Source organism: Cyrtonyx montezumae, unplaced genomic scaffold (genome assembly GCF_038088225.1).
Source record: "Cyrtonyx montezumae isolate F1298 unplaced genomic scaffold, pur_monq_1.0 scaffold_10, whole genome shotgun sequence".
NCBI lineage: Eukaryota > Metazoa > Chordata > Aves > Galliformes > Odontophoridae > Cyrtonyx > Cyrtonyx montezumae.
Window position 1 is genome coordinate 43,205,174 of NW_027071826.1, and position 21,475 is coordinate 43,226,648.

Genomic DNA, 21,475 nt, shown 5'->3' on the forward strand with positions numbered 1-21,475 from the left:
TGGCTTGTCAATATTCAAACCTTTTCCAGCCCGGGGGCAAGTACCTAATTGCTCCCCTTCCCACCAACCCCCTCCATTTTATGTTTACTTACCATTTAGGAGACAGCAGGCTGCAGAGTCCAGCAGATGTTAAATTTGCCAGACATCATCTGATTAATTTATTTGTTCACTTAAATGATTAGCAGCAGTTGTTCAGAAGGTGTCCACCTTAAACCCTGATCAGATGACATCATTTCATTTCTCATAGAAAAAAAATCAGAACATATTTTCAGTTCCAGCGTCATCCCAGTTGTGCAGGGTGGGCTGTTTCTAAGCGCTGTGAATTCAGAAGCTTTCAAGTTTTTTCCTCTGAACTTTATCAGAAACCAACAATCACATCTACATGGCAAATCAAGAAGAAGCTCTTTATTGGGAAAAATGCACGTTTAATACAGATGTGAAATAAATTACAAAAAACTTTTTGAAAATCAGCTCTCCAGGATACTCAAATTAATTGAAGGTGGAGTCCCAGTGAAGCAAAAGTCTTTCCCACATCATCTCTTACTTTAAAGCAGGTCATAAAAATAATCCAGGCCTTGTCCCAGTTCCCAGATGGATATACCAGTGCCCAATTCTTTTGCAAGCTCTAAGCGCAACTGGATGGACTGAGACAAAGACACATAAAGCAATTAGCTTTCAGTCAGAGGCATCAGACACTCCATGCTGCCATCTCTTCCTGCCATTAACAGACTTTAAAAATAACCATCCTTGAACTTCTGAAAAGTACAAAGTGTGTATTTCAGATTTTCTCTGGCTAGCAAGCACTCATTCAGTAAGAGACAGTTCATTACACTGGTTAATTCAACGACCTAATGCACGATAATCAGCTAGACAGACAAAATGCCACAGAAATAAATCTGATTTATGAACTATGCAAAGGACTGCTCTAATTTAGGCTATCATTTTGCAGCGTACAGAAATTCTAACTCTTCCCAGAAATTTCCCAGGGGTAAAATAAAACTTTATCACTGAAGACAATTAGAAGAACCATCAAGATCTTGTACCTGCCCTTGCCTCCTCCCAGGACAGAGCCATAATTTTCATTATCAAATGCTATTTTTAAGAGATTCTGGGAGATAAAACGTATCCTTATCTATGCTAATGCCACTGAAGTAGATTTAGTTTAGCCATTGGTTTACAAGGGGAGCAATGCTACAATTCGTGTTCCGTACTCCTCTCAGTTCTGACAATAAAAACTATTTTTTTTTTGAATCTGTTCCTTTCAGGCTTTCTTACTTTGAAGTGCAGCACTGTTTGAACAGCTCACACAACAGGGATGTCTTTAAAACTCATTTCCATAGGAAACAGAACAAAGTGTCAAGGAATCACCAGTACATCCACTGGGCCTGGACTTCACGCCTGCTTTTACCTAACCACAAACAAGCAGCTTAACCTACAGTGAGTACAACATTGAAAAGGGCAACAAACACATTTGAGAGGGGAGGGGACATGAACCCCCACCGACCATTTTGATCACCATGATGTGAACAGCTCTTTGGTTTGCCTCAGCACGCAGTCTCTAAATATTTCATTACAATCTTGTTGAAATTTGAAAGACAATCTGTTTCTGTCAGTTCTCCATACACCACAGCTGATTGTTATTAAGAAGAGAAGGTGTAAAGAAAGAAACCTACAGGACTGAGCATTCTTATTCTGGCCAGGTCTGACTCTAGAAGGGTGAAATCCTTCCACGCTGCAGAAAGAATGTAATGTGATAATATGCAGCACAATCTGTCTTTTTTCTGATAGATTTGCAGTGAAGTTTTGAGGCAGATACTAGCAAGAACACAGTTAGACATAGCAATTCATATCCCATTTGTGCTAGTACTTCCATTTCTATTAGATTAATGAAGGGAAATATAGTTGTACTGACAGAGCAAAAGACAATACTCCCATTCAGAAAAGCGGAGCTTTGGAAAATTTCACAGAAGTATAACCATACTGAATGTCTCCATTCTCTCTAAATATGATGCATTTCTCCTACAGAGGCCAGCAGAGGCCTAAGATACTGCCTTTAGTTTAACTGGAGAAAATCTAAAAATAGCTCACTAGGAATTAAGGCAAATAACCATTTATCATGTATTCTGGTACAATGCAGACAACTCCGCCAACAGATACTGCACGTCCAGCTAAAGGACTTCAGTAAGGTCAAAGTTTTCTGAACTCTAAAGTATGATCCAGAGAAGAAAAGAACTAAGAAAACAGGATGATGCAGGGCAACGGTGAGAAAGAGGACCCCACTGCAGAGGAAGGCAAAAACTTCCTTCAGCTTCCACCCAAGATGATCAGAGTGCAAATTTTATCAGTCCCTTCTCAGACAATCCAGCATCTGTGAAGCGTGTGTTCAAACAGCTCCTCTTGGAGCACTGGTTTGCCCTGGTGTCTCTTATCCCTAGACATGGCAAAGCTTCAAAGATCCCCTGATCCCCATTATGCCTTAGACGGAAAAAAATAATCTTCCACAGGGAGCTGAAGCCTTGAATCGTAACAACTACAACAGGATGAATTTCTTTCACAAATATCTAAACCCACTTTAGTATTTTATAAAGTGTCTCAATAATCAAGTCAACATTTCTTTCCCCTTACTGCCCAGGGCCTGAAAAAGTCACACCTACCTTCAGTGTTGGATAGAAGATGGCATGTTTTCCTCCTTTATTTCTGCAAAAAAGAAAAAAAAAATGGTCACAATTGCCTTAGTAGACTCTCATATAATTTTTAGCTGAAAAAAAACAGTTTTATTCCTTCCAATAAGAAGGAAACAAAGACACTGCTTAAGAAAACTGCTGACTTTATTGTGAAAAAATAGCAATTTACTACCTTGTTTGAGATTTCTTACCTAGTCACCATTTCACTCTGGAGGATGACAGACTGACTCTTCCCCAATCAGACACTTTTGCCATCAGCTTCCATTCAGTCCACACCTGCACTCTGGCTACCCTAGTTACTGAGGACAGCTTAGGGCCATAATGTTTTCTACTTCTTTTCTGCTTCTGATGCAGACAAAAACTTCTACTCCTGCTCTTCTTTGCTTGAGACACAAACTCATCACAGCATGTGAATCCAAAGTAGTGGGGACAGAAAAGGAGTTAGGGGAAGGTACCCATGCACTATGTATCTAAAAGTCAAATAAATATGCAATCTTGTCACTCTTCTGCAGGTATCGGTTTAGGAATATCTATCAGAACATCTAACAAGGTATTATTTATTTATTGTATTCTAGTGGCCTTCAGGAGGACAACATTTAAAAGAAGCAAAAAGGCTGATGGCTAGAACAGAGACCCCAAGACACCCAAGAAGTTGGTACATTTCAGTAAGTATACCCCAATATCTTGCTGCAATGGGGTGCAACATTGTAAAACAATGTAAGCAAAACATTGTAAAACAGTAGTAACACACAGATGTGCCTAAAGTAACTGCCATTCATGGTAAACTAAATACTAGTATAAAGTGTATGGGCAGGACACAACAGCCAAGGCTGCATTTGAAACCTCCCAGTATTGAGAAGGATGAATTAGAGGTGGTCCCAGAGCACCAGTTCTCCAGTTAAGCTAGAAGGAAATGCAAAGTGCTTGGCCTATCCCAAATAACTGAACCTTTGCAAAGCAAGGTGGTGACTGAAAAACAGCTCCACTCAATAAGCCTCCCCTGCAGTCAACTGAGCCACTGCAGGCATGCTGTGATGCACGACTGCCTGCCAGGCACAGTGTAGCTGAAGTATAGAGTGATTTTCTGATCCAGTTTGTTTTACGCATCGAAAGCTCTTTCAGAAAGCCCACAAACATTATCTCTGAAGACTGCCTCTGAAGGCAATGATGGAGTGCTACTGACATGCCTTCTCATTTTCACGTCCTGTTTGGAAGAAGACATTTAGGAAAGGCTTCAAAAATGAATCCCAGATATATGCCATTCAAACAGAACCTTCAGATTTACTCTCAGGAGCAAGTTGTCATCACGTGGCCATTGTGCCTTCAACTGGATTTTGCATCAGAGATTAGTAAAACTAAGCCTCTGATTTATTTAACCTTAGTTACACAAAAAATCTTTGAACTGTTTTACACAAAGTAACTGTGCAACAGGATACCGAAGAATTAAAAAGAAAGAACACAGATTCTCGTCCTTCCAGAAAAACACAGAAAATAAATTGAAACCTTGCTGACCAGGTTTTTTGTTGTTGTTGTTTTGTGTGGTTTTTTTTTCTGATAAGAAAGACATGTAGCTGAGAAGTTTACAAGGTGGGATAAAATTACAGGTTGAAAGCATCCTAGAAAATTAATTAAAAATATATAGGTAGGACAGGGCTTTTGTTGTTGTTTCCTTTTTGAGTTTAAAAACACTTCAACCTAGAAGTTATTAAAAAACAATGTACTTACACTGTTGCTTTTTTTCTTAAAAAAACTAAAAAACACTGTTGCTTTTTTTCTTAAAAAAACTAAAAAAACTTAAAGAAAACACCCCAAACTGCATCTCACCCATTTTCAGTGATGTGCTCTCTTTATGTTGCCAATGTGTTGAGTAGTGTAGTAAAGTTTTGTAGAAACAGTAATATCTTTTCTGTATAATTTTACAATATTTTTGTTTGTATACAAGATATAGGAAATTATTATTGAAGCTTAATATAGATTTTGCTGTTCGTCTGTTTTGAATGAATTTTTACTAGCATGATGAATTTTCTTGTCATTTAATGACAAAAAAAGAAGACCAAGTTATTGATCTTTCTCTTCAAAGTCTTGGGAAAACATTCCCAGTCTTCCAAGAACTTCTGTTATGCACCTGATACTCTCATTACCCAACTCTACAATCCATTCCACGTACTGCAAGTCTGCTGCTGACCAATCTAGTCAGCAGGACTTGTAAAGGCTCTTATGTTCCACAGACTTTTTGGAGAATTATATTTGGCTGATCATTGGTAATCACCCAACAGCTCACAGTACTCGTCTCAGATGCACAGTGTAAATGACACTCAGCAGATAATTTTGATGGATAACTTCTAAAGATATGACTCGTCAGACTTGTCTTCTGAAGATTGTTTTAGCTTGAGTTGTTTCATTAACCCTCCCCTGGTTGAATTCCCTGCCCGAGGCACTCTTATACTCCGGTTGGGTGTTGACACACAGATCACAAACATCAGAATCTCCATTTGCCGATTTCAGCTGCATACTACAGTTAGCTGGTAATTCACTGTGTACTGGGCCATGTCTAAGAATATTTGCAGAACAGTAAGTGAATAATTGTAACTCACTTTTTGTATTCAAAGTAGTGTTCAGCAATTTGTTCATCCCAGACAATCTTTGGTTTGTGCTCCTTCAAGGTTTCAATGTACCTACAAATTAAAAACACAGTTATGGAATTAACTTCTTTTCTAAAAAACAGTTATGAATTAAACAGCAGGCAATCTTGAAGAAGCAGTTTCACTGTGCTTAGATGTCGAACACTGTATCAAAATGCTCTTGATTACAAATCATTTTCTCAGCCACATTTCCAATTTGCCATGTTTGCGTTTTAAAGCTTTTTTTATTTAAGCAAAGAAGGAATTAATATTCATTAATTAAGAAGATCTACAAAGACACAGGAAGACTTTGCTTCAATACTTCTATAGCCTGATTCTTACATGACAAAGCACAGGAACTGAAGTCAGTCCTAGGGGCTAATTTAGTCACTTCTTAATTTTAAGTTACTATTATGTGAAAAAAGCTCTCCTTTAAAAGGAACTTACTTAATGTCTGAGAATTGAATAAAAAACGTAAAGCTTGTTTAAAAGGAAAACCTGCTATTATGTAACCTTTAGAAAAATTATCTACACCACTCTTTTCTTGGCATTACTTTCTTGCATGGACATTTTGAATGGAAGGAAGATCATCTACCTCATGTCTAAGTGACACGAAGCAAAGGAAGAAAATTACTTGTACGCAAAAACTGCATAGGAAACCAGTGTGGAATAGTTAGGATGGTCTGAGCTGGTGCTCTTTGTTCCCAGCACTGTCACAGTGTAGAGACAGTGTTTCCCTGTGTCTGCATCTCTGACTGCACAATGAAACAACGCTGCCTGCTGCCTCCTGGCAGTGCACCAGAAGATGGCAAGCTGCTGCCAAGGACAGAGACCACATCAGCATCGCACGTCTCTACCACATGTTCTTCCATCTCTTCTGCATCACTGGGCAGCAAGAAGGCTGAACTTAACTCTGCTGATGGCTTTCTGGACTACACATTACCGGGTTTATCTGGGCACGGTCCATTGGTTTCAGTTCTAACTTGGGAACTGTATCAGAAACTCAATCTCAACTCTCATTAGCAGTACTCCATCTTTCTCAAGTTTATATAGATTAATCACGAACAAACACAGTGACTTTAAGTAGCAATTAAGCTAACTTTTCTACTAGTAGATCTTACAGAAAATCTGTTAAAACCGTATCTTTCATAATACATCTCATTTCTTCAATAATATCTCTACTCATGACAAGATTTGCAGGGAGAAATATGACTTCAAGTCTTATTTGAAATTTCTACCTCCTAAGTAAAAGATTGTATAAATAATTTTCATCAGATACCACCCTGATCGTGTCACTGCTGAAACTCCATTTCACTACACAGGAGAGAGGAGAAGAGAGAGAATTTGTTATTCTGTTTGAAAAAGATTCACTCTCTCCTTCCCTACTAATAAATTACAACATTCAGCATTGCAAGGAATATTTTCTTTCTTTTGTTGTGGTTAGCTCGTTCATATATTGGTAAACTGTCACCAACTGCTAGAATTATTAGAAAATATTTTCATTTTACACTTAGGCCAACTCACATGTGCTACTTAAGTATCCACTAAGCAAAAAGAAAGTGGTAACAGCTATTGCACAGTTCCTCAATACACAACATGCCCATTTTCAAATAATCCAAATTAAACCATGGGACCTCCCCTACCCTTTTAAGAAATACAAAGTGTTATGTTGTCCCATTAGGCAAATATGCAAACAGAGATCTAATTTTGTACATTTAACGTTTAAATACAGCTTTTTAACCCATTCTAGAATGGTGACTTCAATAGTGATGGGAAAATGCAGAATGTAAGACCAAGATGTTTCAGCCAAGAGTTACCAGCCAAGGCACCCTGGCACAGTTATCTTCCTGAACACATATCCTTTGATTGGAAATTCTCATTTCTGTTGCTAAAAAAACCATGATGATAGAATGTCCAACATACATTTGAGTGAGCTTTAATACCAGAAGTGTAACTTGCAGCAGTTATTACAGCCTGCTACATATCAGGTATATTAGTTTAAAGCTGTTCAGGCATGCACCTTATTTAATGAGAACCTGTCCTGACCATGCACAGGGAATTTATTTCCCTTCCTGCTGCCTCTGGACATTTATCACATGATGTGTAAGAGTAAAAATGTATGAATTTATCTTGAAATCACATGTAAAGTGATGATGCTAGCTCCGAGCTTGAGTTCAGGAAAAAAGAAATATTTGGCACAACACTGTGAAATGCATTAAATCTTAACTTATTAGATGTCTTCTTTTACCAAGCAGCTTCAGCTGCTGGGGTACAGTAAAGACTGAAAACTCAGCTTCATTGTCTTGCACTCCAAATTTCCCATGCTGTGACCATTTGCCAAGAAAGCTAAGCTCAGTTTCTCTGATCCTAGCCTGAAGCAACATCAGCACAGATGAAGGACCTGAGGTGCTGAAGTTAGCTTCCAATGAAGCTGCAATGCAACACAAATTCACATGGATTATCAGGTATAGTGGCAACAGATATATCAGCTGTGCAGTCAGCTCACAAACACTAGTTCTATGACACAGAACTACTACCACTGTGGCTCATTTAAATGGGTCTTGATTTAACTTAACCTAGTACACTTAGTCCACCTTTGCCAGGTGTTACTGTTATACAACTCTAATCCTCCCTGCTGGCTCATAAACCCACTGGACAGAACAAATGAGAAGTCAAAAGGAACTTATGATGGAGTACCTGCAAAGTCAGCCCTGGCAGAGAGGTGGATCTATGAGCAGCATGAACATGGTTACGCCTACACACGGCTGCACATTTAGCTGACAAATACGCGATCCAGAAGAAAGCATCTCAAAATGTATGGCTGGTGTTCCTTTCCTAAGACAATATTCTACCACAATATGAGAGATGGTATGGCACTGAAATGTGTTAAGGTAAAAACAGTGATCCGATGTTCTTCTGATGAAAATATTTATCTATCATAATGCACGATGTTTTTTTATTACCAAGAATATAAAGGTCTTTTATGACAAGAATATATATTCTAGGAAAATATATCTTTAAGTACAATTTTTAGACTAGGATTTATTCACCAATGTTAACATATTTAATTATGGTGCACTTTGATTCTTCCTTTCTAGCTCATGTAAGCAAAACTGACTAGAAACAGCAGGTCTCCAAGAGGAAAAATCAGCCTCTTGCTCTCCTTGTAGTCAGTTAAATGATGTGACTTTCAATGTGCAACTTGTCTTCTGTTTCTGGAGATTCTCATCTGCTCCTGCTGCAGCAAACCAGGCTTAACTGATACAGTACCAAACCCGAATGGAAGGATGAAAACCTACTGTTCTGCTTGTAGAAGCATGTGTGCATGGTGTGTGTGTGCTGAATGGGAACAACCAGAAACTCAAACGTAAAACGAGTTACGTACACACAGACAAAACTAAACCAACATTCAGCTCAAATGCAAACTTGTTTTGACTACAGTATGCACAGACAAACTGGGGAAGATAGACACTACATGTTTTCTGTTACCAGTCTGCTTCCATTACAGTAGCCTTAACTTAGGTGTTAAACCTTGAATATAGTAGGAACTGCATCTCCATAACTGTGCCCACCAACAGTGACTATGCTCAGTAACAGAACTTTTAGACTGAACTAGATAGGATCCATCTTCCCCTCTTTTAGAAAAATGCATATCTTAATAAAAACAAGAAATTATGCAAAAAGGTTGTATTCTACAGCCCAAGAGCTTGGATTTCGGATGTAAGACAAATCTAGAGAAATAACTACAAGATAGCACTCATGGTAATACTCCTAAGAACATCCCTTATCTTGGTATGTATCTTCCAAACAGTACTGAGTGGTCTCCCCACTGCTCTGCACACAAATAAGGACAAATAACTAACTTCAAATCAAGATTTTTTTAGAGGATATATATATATCCTCAGGTTACATATATATATATACACAACCTGATACTAAGTTTAGTGGGCAATGCTGGTGGTAGGTGGATGGTTGAACTAGATGATCTTAGAGGTCCTTTCCAACCTTGAATGATTCCATGATTCCAAAAAGGGTATTCGTTAATGCTGGATTTCAACTACCACAGTACTTCCATATTGTAGCTGTTCAGGCTTTACCTACAGCTTTCCTTTTGGTGTGAGAAAATGTCAAGGAAGAACATAATCTGGAGACATTTTAAGACTTCACATCTGAGTAAAGCCAGCATCAGTAGTGAGAGAAACAATTTTTCAAAAAGGTGCTTTTTGGCGGGTAGGCAGAGAACTGGAAAGATAGGGAATCGGCCAAGAGAAATTATACAAGACTGATGATGGGTTGTCATCGTTCTGAATATGTCAAAAATAGTTTTATATTCAAATATTCCATTTTACAGCTGCAGCAGAGAATACTGTAGCTTGAGCCTGAGTCTCAAGCTTCTTTTTTGGCCTTTCTGCTTTCTTTTTTAAAAAATGGTTCTAAAGAACATCTGCAAAAACACTGAATATATGAGAAGCCAGAGAACACCTTCAATGGTAATGAATGAAAACATAAAAGGAAAGTAAATGTGAAAAACAACTGTATAGATATTTTGCATTCTCATTCCATTGAAACCTAAGACTGCAGTTTGCAATTGGTAGAAGTCTTGCAGTTTAACAGTTTTTATAGATATTAGCCTTTATAATAGCTCTGTACACATAAATACATGAAAAGGTTAGCTGTAGAGCCAGAAATTGCATAGTAGTATACGTACATATAAATAGATAGTATTAACAGTGTGAAGATACAAACACACACCTGCTGAGTGATAAGTGTCAGTGACAGACTGAACAGGAAGGTAAGCTTCCACCAGACAGGTTCCATAGGGATCTTAAGCATCCTTTTACCCACTTCCTCTCATTATTCCACGCTCATTAACAAAGTATTTATTTAAAACGTGTAAGCCTAAACTACTGACTTTAAAGGGTGTTAAAGCTGTATTCTGCTGCATCCTGTTCTTATGCACTAAACAATCTGGACTTCACTTCCAGAAGCTCCTTCAGAAGCAAATAAGATATCCAAGAAAAAGACAGCTAGTACATACCTTGGAGAATTAAAAGAGCAAGCTAACTAATATAAAATTAGATTCTGTCCCGAGGATTCGTGCATTTGAGTAGGGTAGAGAGCACATACAGAAGTCTTACTCTATTCTGTCTGCAGGACATGGCACTTAAAAAATAGTTCTGCTAACATCTTTAGACTTTTTCATGTAAAACAAAACCAAATGCAGTTCTTGTGGTGTCTTGAGTAAATCCAAGTACCAGTCCAGAAAGGAGGAATCTATAAACAAGCATCAGTTTTCGCTGCTAATACTTTCTCTGTTGATTTCAAAAACTGCAGAAAGGCAGCCAAGTGTTGCTATTTTTCAGAGCTCTGAAGACGTGAAAGAAAGTTGAACATCCTCTTCTTGCTCTTGTCTCAGGGGAATAACTACCACTCTATTTTAGTTTTAATGACACCTGTAGTCTTACTAAAGGTATAGAAGGAAGCTCAAACACTGCATTTCCACATATATGGATATGTTAATGGTGCCCCTTATCCTCATCTAACTATACAGGGCTTTGATGAAGAACAAACCCTGTCTGAGGGCTTACTCGGTACCAAAGCAGACAAATTACCCCAGGGGAACTGGAAGCACAGTTGAAAGTACTCAACGGATGCTCTCTCTTCTCATTGTAACCAAAAATTCTCCTTCATAAAAAGGAAAACAATGTTACATCTATATATGGATGAAAGAATAGGAGAAACCACAGATGGGGCAGAAAAAGATGTGCGCATTTACATATTTGAGGTTTTGTCTCCAACTGACAGATGCAAGAGGAACATTTGAAAATCTCAAAGAAAATAAGAAATTTATTTCTAAACTCAGTAACTATTTCCCAGGCAACAGGGCCACACAGGGACAAGGCAGAAGGTTTGTGTATCTGTTTGGATATCTTTAATATTGCTGTCCAGAAGTTCCATTTTGTTCTGCAAGAAAGGGATTTAATATTTTGATTCTTTTCTCCTGTTTTTCAGGATGTTACATGGGACTACAAAACATGAGGGCATTTTTCCCATACAAATTATTTTCGAAAGCGACTTTTTACTAAGTCACTTTTTGTCACATGCATCAAGTTTGCATATCAGAAATCTTTGTTGTTCTGCCCACATCTCAGGTTTCAACATCCTACCTGACATATCAGACAGTATTTTCCTTTGTATTTGTTCAGTTAGCTGTAGAATTTTCTTTCTGATTTATCCAGCCTAACACATGACAGATTGCTGATTATATTGGGTTTGGTTATGGCAGCCTTTGCTGTCTTGAAAGAATGAGCTCCTTTCCTTAAAAAGTTAGTTTTGTTGTCAGGATACTTCTGTCTGTTCTAGCCAAAGGGTACCTTCCTGTTAAGAAGCAGTTAACAGTAGAGTAGCTAACTGTGCTAGAAAAAAACAGGATTCACACAACCTAACAGAAATGCAGACGAGAATTGAATATAATAAGGCATGTAGCTGCAGAACAGCTCAAAGAAGTGTTCCACTTCATTTCATCTTAAGTTTTGTTTGACTACTAGCTATAGGATACACTTGCTTTTATGAACTCAGTATATAACTCAACTTGAAGTCCTCAATAAATACATGTTTTCACTTAGTTTTACTGCATTTGCACACTGAAATGGGAATGCTAAGTCACGGCTTGAATTAGTCACTGAGCACCTGGTGGGAAGGCAGGGCCAACCCAGAGGAGCTCAGGTTTGTGCAATGTACCTGAGTGACTAGAAGGGGAGGAGCCAGGATCCATCCCTTCCCAGACCTCATTTAAGGGCTGGCAGTGGGTGCAAGAGGGTTCTGTTGGGGATCCTTGTGTACCTGAAGCCTTCTGAAGGTAGGCAGATTCATTTTTTTTTTATTTTTGTGCTCACAGATGTTGTGTTTGAGTGAATCCTTGCTTGCTGCGGCCTAGGACTTTGCTACTCTGCTGTTGCTGCTGTGCTTTCCATCGTGTTACAGCGTTACAAGCACATTTTTTAAAAATGTGACTGTGCAGCAAAACTGCAGTGTTGTCTTTGTTATTCCTCACTGAATTGTTACTAAACATAAAACACTGGTGGTAGGTGGATGGTGGGACTGGTTGATCTTTGCGGTCTTTTGCAACCTTGGTCCTTCTTGAGACAAGGAATAGTAAATGGAAGACAGATTACACTGAATCATATATAAAAATCTGCCATCAAAAATATACGTAATGTATAAGTTACATAACAAGCATCTAATCTGTGAAAGAGAAGAAGGGGAGTTAAAGAAATGTTCTTCTTATGAAATTCTGAAATATTAAGAAGTTCTTCCAGGGTTCTAAGACTGTGATATATCTTATGTGATATAAGAATTGAAGATCTTGAAAAGCCAGCTGAACTGCCACACCAGTGATATAGCAGCTTAATGTCCATTCTTTGTAGAAGAAACAGAGATCCTAATAAATTCTTCTACTGTTACAGGGTGATACATCATCTTAGAAGTATTAGTCCTTGCTAGATGGCACTATATAGAAGTTTAAACTTTTCTCTAGCTCATCCAATAGTCAGGCTTACTCCAGAGGCTTATGCAATACATGGTCTTTCTGGTTAAAAACTATTTCTCAATATAACTAAAATTGACACTTGTTTATCCCTGTAGGCTTTTATCAAGGATCAGCAAGTTAATCCTAAAAATAAATCTTTGAACATAAAACTGTCAGTTTAAGGGTACCTTTTTAGAAATGTTTAAGTAAGGTTAAAGCATTTTCAAACACATTATTCTGAATACTGTAGCATGCTCCATTCTTCTAAGAACTGGCATTGTATGCAATGCATACTGAAAGTGTGAGGCTATGTATCTCTGGATGTGAGGCTGAACAAAATTCAGATGTATTAATATATCCTACTGCTCAGCTTCAGCTGTAAATAAGGAAAGCCATAACTATGCTAGTTCTGTAGTATGCCAGGTTGTTTCTGTTGCTTCTTTTTAATAAGAGAACCACAGATTTTAAAAGGTTTCTTGACTGCCCTCTATCATTGCTGGTGAAAATGCATAGTTGATGGTGGTGACTATATTGAAAAATAGTGTTTTGCAGCTGACAATTTGCTCTACCAAATTGTTACTGTGTTCCTTGTATCTGTTATAGTTTCCATGGAAACTAACAGGAGGCATTACTTTTGGAATGACCTATGTAGAGCTACTACATGACTTCTGGTCTTTGAAAAGACAGCATGATTACAAGCTCATGCAAATAATTGTTAATCATTCAAACAATGTAAATCTCCTAGGGCTAGTTCACTTTAAACAGGCTTTAGAATGGTCTGGATGGCATATAATTCATCCATCCTCAGAGTGCTTTGAATTGAAGATGGTCTATAAAGTAATAAACTATATTTTGTTCAATTAGAGTAGTGATATATGCCATTTTAAAAAAACTATCTTCATCATAGCAGTAAAGTAAATCCTTGAACGTGTATTTTAAATTTAGCTATCAAGGAATTACTAATACTGTGGTGCTACTGAAAGAAAACCCAACACTTTGTACTATGAAAAAGCAGCAAAACATCTTCCATATCTTTGCTGTATCTCAGACCAATACTTTTCTTGTAGGTGTTTTTTTTAGTTCTGCTGCACAAACATATGTGCTTGCTGTTGAGATTTAAGGTTAATTTTTAAAGTAAAAACAATATATTTATATATATTCTAACTTATTTAAAAAATAATTGGTAGTTAAATCAAATGTCAATGCTTGGAGCACAATTAAGGGGCAAAATGATGGCCACAGTGTTTTCCCCTAAGTTAATGGAAACTTTAAAATGTAACACTCTTACCTCTAAGAAGCACATACATTTTATCTTTAAGTAAAGTAGCATTACTTTTCACATTAACCCCAAACACCACATCTCTAGGCTGTTTCAGTGTCTCATTTGTTTCAGTGCCTCACCACTGCCAATGTATAACACTTTTTTCTTGTATCCAACTTAAATCTTCCCTCTTTAACTTTGAAACCATTTCCCCTTGTTCTGTTGTCACAGACCCTGCTGAAGAATTTGTCCCCTGCATTCTTGTAGCTCCCCTTTAGATACTGCTTTAGATACATTTGAATGGTAGAAGTTCATGTTCTACAAATATTTGAGCAAATTTAGAAAGCATTCACAATTTGAGTACACTGTCAAAGGTAAAGCAATATTTTTTGTCACTGAACTGGTTCCATATGCAAATTTATATTACATTGCCATAAAGTTGTCAAAATAGGACTCTGCACATGTTGAATGACTTGTATAAGGAATGCAGTAATCACCAAAACAGCTGTGCAATTGATGGAAGAAGAAAGTCCTTAAAACACCTATTAACCATAAATCTAAAGAAGTTAAATGTTAACAAAGGCATGCTGAATTTACAAGATATGCATATAAGGAAAGGTCAAACTAGAGGGGGAAAAATATTAAAGAGCAAAGACAACTGCAAGGCATTGATTAATAAAAGTAGAGTGGAAGGAAGTCTGATGTAATGTGGAAATAAGAAATAGTGCTGCTTGGTTTTTTTTTGGTTTGTTTCATTTTTTGAAAAACACTATTATAAAAAGTTAGGAAGAATAAGGATGTCAGTATTTCTTTTTGCTTCAGCTTTCATTGATGGTTGCCATTTTTTCTCCAATGCCACAAGAAAATCATTTGATTATTTTAATTTAAAAAAAAATGGATTCCACTGAATTAAGTTTGGTAAAATATTAAATGTTTGCTGCCACAAATAAGTCAACTTTTCTATCTTGTGTGCAGCCTGAGGGGAGAAGTAAAGCTTTCATTTTCATTGCAAAGAGCCATTTTAAAACCATATGGCAGAGATACCACCTGGGAGTAACTCCATTTGCCCCACATACACAATTACCACAATCTCATATGTGCAGAGATGAGGTATGAATGACCTTGTTAAGTAAAGAAAATAAAAAAGGGAGAAAGCTATAAGATGAGAAACAGATGGGACTGTCAGCTGTGGAACTGCAAAGCCCTACAATACACAAATATGAACAAGATGGAGAACTCTGCCTGGTTTAGATTAAAACATCCCAGCTGTTGCTGCTGGAAGACTTACTGACCTATGTTTGGGATTGCCAAGGCTTTCTCTGGTTATTATTTTTAATTGCACTTGCTTTTACATAAGATGGGGGGCTGTAATCTATAGCAGCTACTGCAGTAAATCAGAGAGCAGCTTTATACACACTATAGTCAACAGAGCTGCTACTGTGCCCCTTCAGAAGAGCTTTTATTTCAGTATCCTCACTTAGGATGGCACAGTTCTCTCCTTAAATTTAGAATTATTGCTGCCAGATGACAGAGTACTCAGCATCAAACAATGCTTGGTGAATCAGATTGAGGATTCCTAGAGTGATAAAAAAAGTTACCTCCTCAGAGCATAAGAAAGCAGTTTATCAGTTGTTTTTTTTTCTGGAAGCCCTAACTAGTCTCCACTGGCGGCTGATTTTTTTGATCAGTTTTCTGATTGATTCTGTGCCTTGCTGACTTGAAATCCTAAATACTATGTTGTGAGTAATCTCTATTTTTCCTCCAAAGTTCTCCACCTGTGAACAGTGATGATTGTTGTATTTGATCAAATACTCAAAACATTTCCATACAAAGGACAACTCACAATAATACATGAGAAAGGCCTAACCAGGTTTTACTGGGCTGTATGTCCATGTGCTTATCAAATCAGGGAGGGTCTAAACGCATCATACATTTTACAGTTTGTTAGGTTTGTGAGAAGAGGTAACAAAGGAAAAAAAAAGGTGTGGGGAGAAGATGAGCTAATTTTTATACTTTAATGTTTCTGAGCAAGCAACAGAAATTCAAGTATGCTGGAAGCTTTTGGATGCTGGGAATGGAGAGTTAGGTTATTACATCTATTAATTCACATTCATGACATACATTGCAATTACAAGTGGTTTCTGACCCTTTCTGGCCCTGGAGCCACTGCAAGAACTTCTTCAATTACTTGCTTCTTTTGCAACAAAATACAATTAAGCAGTACTAATTATCTGACATGAGGTATTTTGATTATGGAAGAAGCTAACCAGTTGCTATACCAACATAATTTAATGAACTTGACTGGCAGGTATTACAGATTCAGAACTGCAATCGCTCCTCCCATGTTATAACAGTTCTGAACTGCATCTGTGCTTCCATATCTATAATCTTGGTTGCAATTTGCTATTTTTTACCTACAAAATAAGAACATATGAACACAAGCGTGATCAAAGAATTCATAAAACCATGAGATTGTCACAGCATTTCACACTTCAGAATGACGCATAAGCATCTAGCAATTAAGATCAAGGTAGGAAGGCTTGTGATTAAAATAAAGAATCTATTTGGAAACAAGTTCTTCCTTTGAAAAGAGAGATGTTTGGGATGAGATTATAAGTTAAACCAGACAAAAGTAACATCTGCCCAGCCACTAATAGTAGGGATTTTTGTATAGTAAAACAGTGACTTCTCCCTAGCAGCAGGTAAACACGCCATGGTGTGTAAATACTTCTGCAGAAATACTGTAATGGCTTTTGTAGAAGTCCAGAAAAAATAAAGCAGGTATCAGAAAAGACTTCTCTATTTCTGTATGTGATTCTAAGATCTTCACTGAGTCCCAAAGGATGCCTTGTTAAGAAGGGAAATGAGGGAAGCTACCAAGTTAATAGAAAAGTAGTTTTAGGAAAGTATGACAAGACTGTGCAACTTCTGGAGCACTTTGCTCTGGCTTATATCTAAAGCTAATTAAACTGTTTATCACTTAGTACTTCCTGTCAGATGCAAATTACATTTTTATCACAATCAATGAAAGAAAAATTCAAAATGGATTCAAGAAACTGCTCCAATGTCACAGATTAGGAAATGCCATTCTGTAAATAATTGTTTCTATAATTGAGTGCAGAAAGAAAATTCTAAAGCTTTACAGAACCAGAGATACTGTTTCATTCCACCTGTTGTTCATAGTAAAACAACAAAAAATAAAACCATATTCAAGTTTTCTTATCCAGCAGTTCAAATGAAAAGATACTCAAAATGTGAAGAGAACGTGTTCTGTTCATTTTTACCCAGAGGTTAAATCATGTATTGACAAGCTTAAGCTCCAACAATTAAAACTAATGGCAAGTTTTGGGATTTTATAACTGTTTTCCACCATTATTTACAACCTCAAAGAGAACAGAGTGAGAAATTCCTGGCTGATGTCTGATATTCACAATTACTACCAAACTTTCCTTCTGGTCATAATGATTTTAGTATGTCAAACCCAATGAGGCATGATAGCAGACTGATAAAACAGAGTGAAGACTCACAAGTGCCTTAGAAAACACTACACACCTGCCATTTTGACAGTATCACATCAGTCACCTTCTTCCTCCTTGAACAAGCATAACCTAGCTCTGCTCCTCTGCTAGTCAGTGTTAGCAGAACAAATACAGAGAATTTAGCTAAATCACAAATTAAGACATTATTTAAAATGAAGGTATTCTAGTAACCTTGAACACAAAAATACAGAGATCTAAAATGTTTTTGATGTCACTGTAAAAGCCTTCACCATGCCAAAACTAGTTATTTTGTGTTGTGCAGTAAACCACAGCTTTCTTTTGCAGATGCATTTCATTTTCCCAGAGGTCCGCCCCAGGAATGTAGAAGTAAAAATGTGTCTACTATTAAGCATAACATTCTATAACAAAACATGCTCAAAGTTTTGTTTTCAAAGGTTTTAACTCTTGCATAAATTTAATGTTATTGCATTCTTTAAAACTTTGAGTTTTTCAAGATTGTTATCTTGAAGTCTATCAAATATTTAAATGTATCATACTTTGTAATTCTCATATAAAACTCTAAGTAGAATATACTGTAACAACTTTTGGAAGTCAGCATTAGGGCAATGTCACCATCTTTACAATCACAGTGTTAATCATAGAATCCTAAAATGATTTGGGTTGGAAAGGACCATAAAGACCTCCTAGTTCCAACCCCTTGCTCTGGGTAGGTTTGCCACCCGCTAGATCAGGCTGCCCAGGGCCTAGAACACCTCCAAGAATGAGGCACCTCTCTGGGAAACCTGTTCCAGCACCTCACTACCCTCTCAGTAAACAATTTCCCCCTAACTTCTAATGCAAATTGTCCCTCTTTCAGTTTAAAATGGTTTCCTCTTGTCCTATCAGTATCTTCCCATGTAAAAAGTCAGTCTCCTTCCTGTTTTAAAGTTCCTCTAAAAGGCATGGCTTAGTGGTGGGACTGCTAGTTGGATCTGTTAATCTCAAAGGTCTTCTTCTAGATTACTCTAGCAACTACATGTAATCTAAACATCTGGAATTTTTCCACTCAGTACTTGTCTTCTGGCTCAGGATTTCACAACTGTTAAAAGAAGCATCAACTACTGACTTGCCTCTTCAAGTACTTTCAAAGGGCAGTAAAAGAGTATGTCATCTGTTGTTTAGTTTGATTTTTCATACATAATTGAGTGGATTGCTTTCTTAAGTATGTAAATCCACCTGTCACAGGTGAGAACTAGTAGACTGCAGAGTGCTACAACATGCTACATGGACTCCAACTCACCTGAATAAATACTACATACTTATGTATGGAAATATGTAAGAAGGATGAAACAAGGGTACCACCTACACTGGTGCAAATTTTTACAAGCATGGCAGACAGGCAAAAATGTGTAGCTAATAGTGGTGACCATGTTGAAAAATAGTGTTTGGTAACTGAGAATTTGCTCTATCAAACGGTGTATCTTTGTATCTATTGTAGTTTCAATGGGAATAAATAGGAAGCATTACTTTCAGAGCAACATACATAACTTCTCTGCATTGGCCAGCACTGAAAAGATGAAACTGGAGCTTTACATCTGTTTCTAAAAGTAGCTGAGATGATAACATTCATAGACACAAGTAAAAACTCAATAATTTACCTTCAGCATCTCTGGAACTTGACTAATGGACTGCTTAACTTTCACTGCCTTGGAAGCATATTTAATGAAACTGTGCCATCACTGTATGCAAACCATACTAATAACTTTTGTAATTACTATACTCTAAATCATTACAAAGACTAATGAACCTTGCTGTTTAGATTCATCATGCAAGATAACTTGGTTAGAAAGTTACTCAGTCCTTAGGAATTTACCTTCCCACAAGAAAAAGTTGAAGATTTTTTCACTAATGCAGAAAACATTATAAAATTCAGTACAGCTTCAGTTTTGTTCAAAATAAATTAATTTTGTGTGTTCTAAGTCTGCTCTCCTATGCAAATTGAAGTATAGAAGTAGGAGATGATGTAGAAGACTGACTTAAAATGCAGAACCAAGCTGAAATACATTACACTATTTTTGCTTTTCTCTAAGCCAATAATTGTTTGGTTTGGTTTTTAGTCTGTATGCAGTATGTCTTCATCATCATCCCCCTAAAAGCATTTTTCAAAGTCTGTTGTGTGCAGTCCCTCTGTATGCCAATAGTCAAGTAAAATGAGTTAATACAATTACAAGAAATTATTAGCTGATGAACAAGGAAATGAGTATCTAAAAAAAAAAGCATGTAAGAAATTTACTCTATTGGTTAACAGCACAAGAAATTAGCTCCAAAACAAAGCTGAAAAGTCAAGGTTATCTGCATTACAAAGAAGTGAGAAAAAAGTTCACTTCTGGTACTCTATCACAGTCATTGTGTATTACATCAGAAGAAGTTGCCTTTAACACTCCAATGAGTTAATTCATAGGGACATTTTGAGTGGTTCATACCATTTTTGGACTCTACAAAGTTCAAAATTTATTTACAAAATCCATGTGCAAGAGATCTGACATACAATTTGGGATATAAAAATGTTCCTTTCACTTTTTATCTGCAAACAGCAGCAAAAAATAAAAATAAACATAGAAAATCCCCCCCAAGTAATTTAACCAGTCCTCAGCCCATTTGCTTTTTATTATTACTATTGTTTGTTTGTTTAATTTCATAAAGACCATCTTTTTAATTTGGAAAAAAGCTTCACAGAAAAGGTTGAAGAATAATTTCAAGAATAGCTTCATACATACAAGACAAAAATCTGATTTCTAGTATGATTAAATCATCTAGGGCAATGGTGGCAGCATATATTTTAAGTATGCTCTATCATTAAATATTTAAGTGCATACTCCACCGATTTCAAAATGAAGTTTATCCACTTGTGGTTAGAAATAATTTGGTGTAAATGACTTCATTCAGCAGATAACTTCATTTGATAGGTAAATCCCCTAGTTCTACCTTTGCAGTGCAATTCTGTATTTTGAGGTGTTCAGAACTCCTGCTACTTTCTGCAGTGGGAGATGTGTATGAACTGCTCTTTGCTGGTGCTTGGTTTGTCTCTTCTTGAAAGGAACAAGGTTAAATATGGCAGGAGTAGAGAGATCTTAAAACTGGTACATGCCTCACTCCCTTGTTCCTTCTAAATGTTTTTAAACAAAATGAAGGTATAACTTCAACTGTACTTCTGATTATTCTATTAAACTCTAGCTTCTTCTCATAAGAGTTTTGTTAAACTGCTTAAGCATTTTTCTGGAAGTGTTCTAGTTCTAGAGAAAATAAGTTTTCTACCTCCATGAGTTTGTGTGACATTTCAACCTTATGTTTGAAGTGTCTTTTTAATAGTAGAATTCACAAACCACTACATATGTGTCAGGAAACATCTCAACTTCAGAATCAAGACAATTAGTAAAATGAATGTATTAGAAAACAGAGGAAGCTAGTATAATATAGACAATGTAATGGAAAATCAAAAACAAATCTAAAACTAACAAATCTGTTTTCATTTGGGCTACCTTTCATCTGCTTTTGAAGGGCACCAGGTTAAATGTTCCTGTTACGAGTGGTGTCCCCCAAGGGTCAGTTTTGGGGCCCATCTTGTTTAATATCTTTATTGATGACCTAGACGAGGGAATTGAGTGTACCCTCAGTAAGTTTGCAGATGACACAAAGCTGGGAGGATGTGTCAAACTGCCTGAGGGTAGGGAGGCCCTTCAGAGGGATTTGGATAGGCTGAACAGCTGGGCTGAGCAAAATGGGATGAGGTTCAATAAGACCAAGTGCCGGGTCCTGCACTTTGGCCACAATAACCCCATGCAATGCTATAGGCTTGGGGCAGAATGGCTTGAAGAATGTGGAGAGGAAAAGGACCTGGGGGT

The 21,475-nt window shown here is 37.1% G+C and overlaps 1 protein-coding gene across 1 annotated transcript in view; it reads right to left on the reverse strand.

The window, feature by feature from the left end:
* Nucleotides 1–386: 386 nt before the first annotated feature.
* Nucleotides 387–21,475, reverse strand: part of CHID1 (chitinase domain containing 1) — a 97,618-nt gene continuing 76,529 nt past the window's right edge. The window contains exons 11-13 of the mRNA XM_065755138.1: nt 5,279–5,359; nt 2,655–2,697; nt 387–644 (exon numbers count right to left, since the gene is read on the reverse strand). Coding sequence (XP_065611210.1) covers nt 546–644; nt 2,655–2,697; nt 5,279–5,359 — 223 coding nt within the window. The 3' untranslated portion in view covers nt 387–545. The remainder of the gene's footprint in view (nt 645–2,654; nt 2,698–5,278; nt 5,360–21,475) is intronic.